General features: G+C 50.8%; 1 protein-coding gene across 2 annotated transcripts in view; it reads left to right on the forward strand.

Moving 5' to 3' along the window:
• The window catches only part of LOC146334081 (pyroglutamyl-peptidase 1-like), a 36265-nt gene extending 26247 nt beyond the window's left edge, over nucleotides 1-10018 (forward strand). For both annotated transcript variants that reach the window (XM_084825400.1, XM_084825401.1), the window contains 3 exons: nucleotides 3721-3837; nucleotides 6048-6280; nucleotides 8038-10018. In XM_084825400.1, coding sequence (XP_084681526.1) covers nucleotides 3721-3837; nucleotides 6048-6280; nucleotides 8038-8230 — 543 coding nt within the window. In that variant the 3' untranslated portion in view covers nucleotides 8231-10018. The remainder of the gene's footprint in view (nucleotides 1-3720; nucleotides 3838-6047; nucleotides 6281-8037) is intronic.
• Nucleotides 10019-10759: the final 741 nt, after the last annotated feature.

Below are 10759 nucleotides of genomic sequence, written 5' to 3' on the forward strand. Positions count from 1 at the left end.
GATGTCCATGCGTAGAGTCGCCTCCTGTGCTGTTGGAAAAGAGTGTTTGCTATGATCAGCATGTTCTCTTGGCAAAACTCTATTAGCCTTTGTCCTGCTTCATTCTGTACACCAAGGCCATGCTTGCCTGTTATCCCGGTGATTTCTTGACTTCCTACTTTGGCATTCCAATCCCCTATGATGAAGAGGACATCTTTTTTGTGTGTTAGTTCTAGAAGGTGTTGTAGGTCTTCATAGAACCGATCAACCTCAGCTTCTTCAGCCTCAGTGGTTGGGGCATAGACTTGAATTACTGTGATGTTGAATGGTTTGCCTTGGATTCGTACTGAGATCATTCTGTCGTTTTTGAGATTGTACCCCAGTACTGCTTTTCCCACCCTTTTGTTGACTATGAGTGCTACTCCATTTCTTCTAAGGGATTCTTGCCCACAGTAGTAGATATGATGGTCAGCTGAATTAAATTCGCCCATGCATGTCCATTTTAGTTCGCTGATTCCCAAGATGTCGATGTTCAATCTTGCCATCTCATGTTTGACCACCTCCAGCTTACCTTGATTCATTGATCTGACATTCCAGGTTCCTAGACAATATTGTTCTTTACAGCATCGGACTTTCTTTTCACCACCAGACACATCCACAGCTGAGTGTCCTGTCGGCTTTGGCCCAGCCGCTTCGCTCTTTCTGACGCTACTTGAAAATTCCCTCTGCTCTTCCCCAGTAGGATAGTGGACACCTTCCGACCTGAGGGGCTCATCTTCCGGCGTCATCTCTTTTAGCCTTGGGATACGTTCCATGGGGTTTTCTTGGCAAGAATACTGGAGTGGGTTGCCATTTCCTTCTCCAGTGGACCACATTTTGTCAGAACTCTCCGCCATGACCCGTCCGTCTTGGGTGGCCCTGCACGGCATAGCTTATGGCTTCACTGAGTTACGCAAGCCCCTTCGCCACAACAAGGCAGTGATCCTTAATATAATAAAATTCCTAAGTGGCTTACATATAAATATTTGAAATCACATTTAAAATACCCGATTAAAAACACTTTCAACTACGATAATAAAAAGCAGGAAAAAGAACTGTAAGATGCAGCAGCATACGATTAATTGCAATTCGTTCTGAGCTAGGGGAATTTTGCCTGGATGAAGCAGTGCGTTTTCCGGAGGCATTTAAAATGCACCATGTTTTCTGCCTCCCACACTGCCTGGCGGAGGGGTGTCCCGGAAGGCGGGCGCCGCCTTCCCACCCCAAAATGGTGCTCGAGGCTGTGTTGAGTTAGGGAAACTTGGTGCAGAGGGAAAGGGCTAACGGTCCTTCCTCTCTGCTGCAGTCCCAGCCAGATTTCCATGTGTACATGTGGCTATTAATGAATGTTAAAACAAAGAAATAAAGGGGAGGATTCTAAATATGCATTATTTCCCCCCCCAACCCTTCCACATCAATCTGCCTCTGATGGCATGTGCCCAGCCCCCCTTTCCTGACCATGGTGCCAGTTGTGGGCAATTTCTGTTCTTCCAGAAAGTCACCAGATAGCCCCGGGCAAGATGCTGCCTCTTGGCTTCTCTCTGCCATGTCCGTAAAATGGGCATAATAGTAAACCCTGTGCAAAGGCAGTTGGGAAGATAAGCACAACAATATTAAAGCATTTGTGCTGTGCAGGAGCAGGGGGTGTTGGCTGGGGATTATGGGAGTTGGAGGGCGCAAGGCAGGGAGATGCTGAATGAAGCTTGCTGTTTGCTGAGCAGTTGATGCAAGGGGCTCAACCCCGCGGCCCCAATTTTAAGCTCTTTTCACGCCAGTGCCTTGGGTTTAGCGTTGCTCCGAAGGCTCCGGCACCCAAAAGCTTTTTTTTCTCTTACCTTCCAGGGGAAAGCTCGGGGGGGCGGGGGGGAGACACACAACAAGCCCAGTTTCTTCAACATACTCCGGGGAGGAGGGGTCTGGGGTCCCCCCCCCCCGCACCACTCCGCCCTTTCGTGTGAGAATCCTCTTTGTGAGTTTTCTATTGGCAGTTACAAAAGGTGGTCGTCTTGGCTGGCCTCTTTGCATGCAAGCAAGCATGAAGGGTCCCCCCCACCTTTCTTATAGATTTCCATATGTAATGCAAGCCACACCAGAGGAAGCTGGCCATCTCTGGGGCACCCGGTGCTTACAGAGTCTGTGTGAGGGTTGGGGCCTCAAAGATGGTGGGTGTTTTTTTTCTTATCCTTTCCAGATCTAACCGTATAAGTGGCAAATGATACGTTCTGTTAAATCCGTAGTGTGGAGCTGACTATCTTACTTACTCTCAAGGAAGCATGCACAGGGCTTCAAAAAAGAGCAGTCTCTCCATTGGTGCCAGCTGAGGCCTTTTTTCTTTTTTAACTGGTGTGGGGAGGCGGGGGCCAAATTTCCGAAAGGAAGCATCTAGGGGAAGATTTGTTTCTTTGTTACGTTTAGATCTTGCCTTCCAAGGAGCCCAAGCTGGCAGACATGGTCCTCTTCCTCTCCGTTTTTATCGTCAACAACAACCCTGTGAGGTAGGTTAGGCGGAGAGTCAGTGACCAGCCCAAAGTCCCACAGCGAACTTTACGGACGCATGGGGACTCGAACCCGGGTCTCCCCAGGCCAACACTCTCGCCACTACATCACACTGGTTCTCCAGACCCTCTCTACATGTGGTGGCCGTGATCTGGATCAGGGCCTCACATGGCTCACCTTAGAGTAAGTAAGAAAGAAAGGGTCAGCAGCAGGTGAAGTATTTAATGTAATGCACCGTTCAGCTTTTTCTCAACTTGGATGGTCTGGACTCCAGTTCCCATCAGCCTCAGCCAGCATTGCCAGTGATTGGGCATGATGGGAGTTGTAGTTCAGAAACATCTAGAGGGACCTGGTGTCGGTGAAGCCTGAACTAATGCTTTCTTTAAGAAAAGGACTGCAAGATCAGTGGATGGGTGGTGCATGTGACGGCTTCCTGTGTGTTTTCCCAGGTTTTATAATCTCTTGGGCATTGTGAACTTGCCCTGGGATCATTGTGTGATGAAAGGCAGGATACATTATTTTTATACATAAAAAGGCAAAAGAATCCATCTGGATTCGAATCCTTTTCCTAACGTTGGCCAGGCAGGTGTCTCCAGAAATTCCACGGACCACAGCCTCTCCCGTTCTTTGGTCTTCAACATCTGGTATGCGAAGGTAGACAGCACCTCTCTGTGGAAGCTCCGTTGACCTGTTGCGCCCGGTACCCATGGATAGACCCGAGCAGAGGTCCCATTTAACTGATGTGGCTAATCTGTTGTTTACCTTTGTGGAAAGCGGTATATAAATTTTATTTATTGTATTTATATCCCGCCTTTATTCTTCCAAGGAATCCAGGGCGGCATACATAATCCTCCTCTCCGTTTTATCCTCACAACAACAACCCTGTGAGGTAGGCTGGGCTGAGAGTCTGTGACTGGCCCAAAGTTACCCAGTGAGCTTCCATGGCCGAGTGGGGACTTGAACCCGGATCTCCCGGCTCCCAGTCCAACACTCAGACCACTACACCACACTGGCTCTCAATTTGGGTCATGCCGATTGAGGTTTGAGTTTATTGGGCACAAAGTGGCTTCCTCTGGTGTCCTGGATGTTGGCAACTTTGGGTGAACTTTTTGTCTCCTTGCTCACACGCTCGCTCGCTCGCTCTCTCTCTCCCTGCCCCACCCCCACCCTGCTGCCTCTTTTGGACCCTTTCCCCCTTCTGTTCAGGAGCTGGAAAAAATGGGCCTCGGAGACGACGTGGATCTACACGTCTACGAAATCCCGGTGGAGTACCAGGCGGTGCAGAGACTGATTCCCGCCCTGTGGAAGAAGCACAGCCCACAAGTGAGTGAGTAAAAAGGCAACCAGAGCCAGCATCAGAAACTGGGGGCCACGAATGCGTTTGGAGAGGATTTGGGCCCTGACTCGGAACAGCCCCCCCAACCTGTTTCCCTCCAGATGTGTTAGGCTGCAACTGAACTTATGGGAGTTGTAGTCTAGCACATCTGGAAAGCGCCAGGTTGGGAAAGGCAGGATTAGAACAATGTGTCTAGTGGCTGTGTGTGTGTGTGTGTGTGTGTGTGTTGCTAAAAAAGATAAAGACCAATTTTCTATGCTCAGGTGATCCAGACGAGTTAAAAACAGGGTTCTGCAACCTGTGTCCACATTTCTACTTGCAAAACCGCTCCTTGCCTGTGGTCACTACAAGCTCGTTTGCACATAACATCAGCCCATGGTTTATTTAATTGAATTATTAAATTAGTTGAATTCCTGGTTGTTGTGAGGTGTGAACGTGGCTGCAGTGATAAACCATGGTTTGTTAACCACGGACAACCCAGAAAGAGAAGCCTTGGTTTGTCTTGGGGGTGTGAACTCTGGGTTGTTTCAACCATGGGTTGTTGTGATGTGAGTAACCATAGTTTGTTAATGGCGAACAGCCCAGATAGAGAGGCTGTGGATTGTTTCTCCATTGTTTCAACCATGGGTTGTTGAATTCTGGGTTGCTGTGATGTGACCATGGTTGGTTAACCACGAACAACACAGAAGGAGAAGCCGTGGTTCTTTGTTGGGCTGTGAACTCTGGCTTGTTTAAACCATGGGTTCTCATTATGTATGGACCCAGAACTGTGAGTTGTTTTGCCAGGCTGCAGAGGTGATAGGCAAGAACAGTGAGAAAAACAAAAACCCACCCCTCTTTATAGCAATACTACAGACCGCAAAGGCATTTGGCACACAGGGAGGGAGCAGGTGAAGGAGGAGGGAAACAAACAACCCAGGGATTGAGAAAACAAACAATGGTTTCTTTGATCGTCTGCCAGACAAACCCTGCATAGGACAACAAACTATAGGTGAAATAAACCATTGGTTAGCGTTATGTGAAAACCAGGTTTGTGTCTTAACTACATACCCGTTGCGCACGTATACCTGAATATTACCTGTGTTTGGGTCTTTAGCCTTCCTGCGCCTAGTACCTTCCAGATATGCTGGACTTCAGTTCCCATCAGACCTCAGGGCAAGAAGAAGTCAGAGTAAACCCAACTGCAATATAACACTAACATCAGACGAGTAATAGGCAAATGTTGATTCAGTGGTACTAAAAGATCTTCATAAATTTAAAACATCTGGGAAAACAAAATGGCTCTCACCTTGCGCCCAAGGGTCTACAATGTGGGCACCGGCTGAACTTCTCGGGGAGGGAGTGAGCATCGCATACCTGGGCACCACCCCAGAAAAGCCCCGCTCTACGGTAGCCATCTGTTGCAACCAGTGGCAGCTGGTGCCCCTTGGGGCTGGTGAGGTGGAGGATGGGGCAGGCACTCAGTATTCTACTGAGATTGCCAGAGGAGTCCAGCAGAAGTCCAGCCTGGCGCTTGGAAGCAGTGGAGCAAATGTACCTGGTTGTGGGGGATCTCTCTGCCACTAGTGGGTTGGGGACACGCAGGGGGTCACTGCCCCATTTGCCCTGAAGACAGAGCTGCCTCTGGTCACAACTCGCTTGGCGGGGGTTACCTGCAGAACAGCCTCCAGAGATGATCTTATGGTCCAGGTGGGTGATACATGGATGGAGGCAATAATCCGAGTCATCCCCCCTCAACCAATTTAGGGCTTTAAGGGTCCACCCCAGCATTCTGAGGGGGGCCTCAATTCAGAGCCAGCACAGATGGAAAAGAATATGGTTTAATATGGTCGCATCGGCCACCACATGCCGGGCCTCTTTTAAGACAGGGGTGTTGAACCTCAAAATCCAGCCAGCCTGGGGTCCCGCTGCTCGTTTGGTGGCTTCCCGGCTTTTCTGCTGTTTCTTCCCATTCTAGAAAGTGGAAATGCCTCTCCAAAGGTGTTGTGATGGGCAGCGGAAACTTTAAGCGAAGATGCTCCTGTAATTTTGGTCCCGGCGCTTTTGCTGCCAGCCCTGTATCACCCCTGCAGGAGCTTCTCCTCCCCTTGGGCAAAAAGCGGTTCAACACCCCTGTTTTGAGATGTGCTGGTTTCCAAGGCTGCCTTGCATTACTGGGGCAGCGGATTGCCTCTGACACTGTCTCCTTTTTGAACAGCTCGTGGTTCACGTGGGCCTGTCCGGCATGGCGACAACGGTGACGCTGGAGAAATGTGGCCACAATGTGGGCTACCGGGGCTTGGACAACTGCCGCTTCTGCCCGGGCTCGCACTGCTGCGTCGAAGGGGGGCCAGAGTGCATTGACTCGATTATCGACATGGACGCCGTGTGCAGGAGGGTCTCGGCCTTGGGGCTGGAAGTCGCCGTCACAATATCAAAGGATGCTGGCAGGTATGGGACAAGGCAAGGGGGCCAAGAGAGCCACGGATGGGCCAGAGCTCGGGGGCAGAGCCCCTGGCTGGTACGCAGACGGTCCCGGGTTCAATCCCCAGCAGTGACTCTAGGTAGGGCTAGGAAAGAATCTGGGAACCCTGGAGGGCCACTGCTCTGGGTCAGTGCCAACAGTAGTGGGTGAAATGGACGCCGAGTCTGACTCTGTAGAAGGCAGCTTCTGATGTTTGTATTTAAGGCAGCCCTTTATTCAGAACCATGAGGACTAGAACCTCGCTTTGCCTTTAGGGTAAAGACCGTAGGTCAGTGGCCGAGCTCCTGCTTTGCAATGCAGAAGGTCCCGGGTACAATCTCCAGCAGCATGTTCAGGGAGGGCTGGAAAAACCCTTGCCTGAAACGCTGGAGACCCGCTACTGCCGGTCAGTGTCGACAATACTGGGCAAGGTGGTCTTGGCATAAAGCGACAGCTGATGTTCCCGTGAAGTGCGGATATATAATGGTGCCCCTGAACATGTTCACAGTGCAGTTATCTCACCACTGGAGATGTAGGGGGAGTGCTCCCCAGTCCAAAGGTGTGTTCCCAGACTGCTTTGAGCCTCTGGAGCGTGGTTTCCTAGAAAACAAGCCCTGGATCGGAACAGATGCAGTTGGGTGTTCCTTAGGGTTGGAACAAGTAAAGGTCACCTCTAAGAATTATTATTATTTGTTTATTTCTATACTGCCCAATAGCCAAAGCTCTTGGCTAAGAAAGCGGCATAAATCAGGGGTGTTGATGTGTTGATCCCCTTTCCGCCTGAGGGCCAAATTCCATTATGGAGATGATCTTGGAGGCTGCATCCCCATGATGGGTGGGACCCAGAGCTCCTACTCAGCCAGCAACTCAGCCCTTAGCAGAGGCATGTTTAGAACTGGGGGCAAACTTCACTGAAGCCATTAAACCATTACATGATCAGTACCCAGGGGGGTGGGGGTGGGGCCAGTGGAAGGGGCATGGCCCTCTAGGGAAGCTTGGAGGGCTGAATTGGGTGCACGAGCCTGAGGTCCAGCACCCCTGGGGTAAAGCAACCACCCTGGCTGCAGATTCGTAATTTGAAGCTTACCATGGTTAGAGATGACATTGGTTCAGGCGTAATTCTGCTCCGTGGCTAGTGGTGGAGAGAGAGGGAAGTGGGAAGGAGAAGGACTCTGGGAGGGATGCTCTTGATCTCCCATCCCTCATTAGAAGATTGGGAGTGCTATGTCTGCAATGTGAGGTTGAGAATGGGTGACTTGACCCCTTTGTTTTGCCTCTCTTCCCCTGCCCTCTCCCTCCCTCCCTCCCTTTCCTTTCTCTCTCTTTCCCTCCCTCCCTTTCCTTTCTCTCTCTTTCCCTCTCTCCCTTTCCTTTCTCTCTTTCTCTCCCCCTCGTTTCTCTCTCTCCCCCCTCGTTTCGCTCTCTCTCCATTTCTCTCTCTCCCCCCATCCGTTCTGTCTCCTTCTCTGTCTCTCTTTCCCCCTCCTTTCTCTCCCTGTCCCTCCTTTCTCTCTCTCCCTCCTCCTTACTCTCTCTGTCTCCTTCCCCCTTTCTCTCCCTCTCCCCCTCCTTTCTCTTCCCCCCTCCTTTCTCTCTCTCCCTGTCCCTTTTCTCTCCCTACCCTTTCTTTCTCTCTTTCTCCCCCCTCCTTTCTCTCTGCCCCCTCCCTTTCTCTCCCCTTTCACTCATGCGTGCGCATGCACACACTGCTTGAACCCCAATTTCTCTTCTTGCCGCCTGGCAGGTACCTCTGCGACTTCACCTACTACACTTCCCTCTACCAGAGCCATGGCCGGTCAGCCTTTGTCCACGTGCCTCCCCTGGGCAAGCCTTACAGCGCCGAGCAGCTGGGCCGGGCGCTCCAGGCTGTCATAGCGGAGATGCTCTGCCTCCTGGAACGCTCCGAGAGCAACATCAGCTGTCACCACGAGCACTGAGCCTGGGCGAGGCCTGCACCCCTTTGTTTTCCTCACTGTTGCACTTCTGAAAAGCACCATGCCGCCCTCGCAGACCCCTGGCTGGTGGCGGGGAAGCAACTTGACCCTGCTCCAAGGGTCAGGGACAGAAACTAATCCTGCCTCGGCACTTGAGGAAACGACTTTGCGCCCTTAATCCTTTCCCCTTCCTCTTCCAGAAAAAATGCTGCTAGCTCCCTCATGTTGCAGACGCAGCCATCCCTCTGTCGGATTCCCACAGAGGCTGCCTGGGGAAGTGGGAGTTCCTACAAGCGAGGACGTCACTCCAGCGGCCCAGTTATGCGAATCCTGAGCAGGTTTCCTGGTTCCAAGCAGAACAGCTTGGCCATTTCACGCCACTGTGCTGCGTAAAGCAGGAGGTGGTGTATTTGTTCCAGAATGTGGGCATGGGCTGGGGGGTCTCCCTTTTTACCGGGAAAACCAACAACTCTCCCAAAGGGTTCAAAGCCTACTGCGTCAGCAGTCATCACGGCAGCGTCTTTGTAAAGGGCTGTCCTGTTCTTGGTGATAGGAAAGGGGCGGGAGGGGCGAAACCCCCCTTGACTCTCCACTTCGTGCCAAATACCTCGGAGGCCATTTTTTTGCTTTTCTTAAAAGAACCGCTCGCCTTGATCACTGCCTTTTCCAAATTTGGCAACCGCATACCTCCTTGTCTGAAATGCATAGCTTCTGTCCTGTTTGTGAGACCCTTCCGGGAAGCCAGAGGAGCTGGCTCGGGACCCAGGAGCTGGGGGTGCTCTCCCTCTCCCGCCACTGCCCTGCACACACCTCAGCCCACTTTCCCAGCACCTCTAAAGTTCAGTGCTGCTGGTTTGTCCCATTGTCCCTTCGAAAATGACGTGGTACACCTTCTCTGCAAACCTTTTTCGGCTCTGCTGGGACACAAGATACTGTGGACGCAAGCCAGGGTTATGCAACTGCTGGGAGCAAAGACTTATTTGGACCCTTTCCTCCCTGGCCAAACCTTCCTCAGTTGAACTCTCAGGGCGGAGGACCTCTGGAGGCCTTACTGGCACCCCTCGCCAGCTCAGCAGAACACGACACTGCACTTTTTCTACCCCGGGCGTGACGATCCATCGGGAGATGAAAAGGTTGGCCTTTAAAATCAGCAGTGTGCGAACTTCACGCTAAAGGAAGTCCAGGACTTGGGAGACGAAGATGCGGCAGGGAGCAGTTTCTGCCGCAGGGTGCAGAACGAGCCATGTTCAACTCCCAGGACTGCGGACTTTTGTTTGGGGGGCTTCTCCGTCAAAACAGAACTCTCTGCGAATCACTTGTGTCTTTGCTCAGACAAAAACAGCACACTGTTCTGTTCAATTGAACCTCTTTGGGGCCTGCCCTTCTTCCTCTCGTCTATTGCAAAACAAAAGTCTCTTGCTCTTTGAATCGTTCAGTTCTTCTTAAAACTAGGATTGGTTCTACTCTTATAGTAACTCTCAGTGAGAGTGCCCCCTTGCCCCCCCGTGCATCTGTCTGCTTGCAAAACCCAGTGGAATTCTAGTTGCAACAGAGAGACCCGCAGGGGATTCGAATCGCCCCGTAACATTTGTGGCTGGTTTTATTGGGGAAATTGCCCATACGGCTTCCTGGGCTGCTAACATTTCTCCCAAAATTTGCCCGTATGCAAGCCCCCCTGCGTGCATTCAAACTCCTAGCCCCCTAGAGTGAGGTTAAGCCTGCAAACTTTTTTCTGTTTCCTTGAGTATTTAATGTTTTTGTCCAAACATTGATGGCTTCTGCACTCTTCTTTTTTTTTAGCCATGGGGGCGATGGCATATCAGATACCGCCCGTCGTTCATTTTTTTAGTTTGGTGAGCTGTTTGTCAGCAGGACGCAATGCAAGAGTGTTCTTGTGCTTTGTTTTTAATAATTTCCAGAGGGGTGGCCATGCAGCAAGAACAACTGAGAGGCTTGTGGCCCCTTAAAGACTCACAGTTTTATTGTGGCAGAATCTTTCATGGACCGTAGCCCATTTCCTCAGATGCTTGGAGTATTATGAAGAGTTTCAGGTGGTTAATAACAGTTTTATTAACGTAACTTTTTTAAAAAATAAAAAATAACAATGTTAATCGGTGGTGTAGTGGAACCAAGGCTCAGAGGGTCAAAGTGCCGGGACGTCTTTATTAGCAGAGACACAGACATCATCTGTCACCCCGCTCCGACTTTCCTGCTCTCTCTAAGCTTAGCTGCTGTCCTCCCAGTAGCGGGAGGCAGGGTGAATTTTCCCAGCAATCATACATTGTTCGTTTATGTAATGTAAAGTATTTTGGGGTGTCTCAATCTTGAACGGGCAATTAAGACCACTTCGCTTTGCACGAGACCCACTCCTAGTGGACGCAAACTCATTGAACTGGCTTCTTGATACGGATCGACACAGCAGACTGAATTTTTGGACTCCCTGTGGGGGTGTGGCTCTGGGCACTGTAATGAGGAGCGCCTGGACTTCAAAATTTGCCACCATATCACTGTTGTGAATAATATCAACACTAG

This window comes from Heloderma suspectum, chromosome W (assembly GCF_057233095.1).
Source record: "Heloderma suspectum isolate Gila_16-S chromosome W, 16-S_ref, whole genome shotgun sequence".
In the NCBI taxonomy this organism is placed as follows: Eukaryota; Metazoa; Chordata; class Lepidosauria; order Squamata; family Helodermatidae; genus Heloderma; species Heloderma suspectum.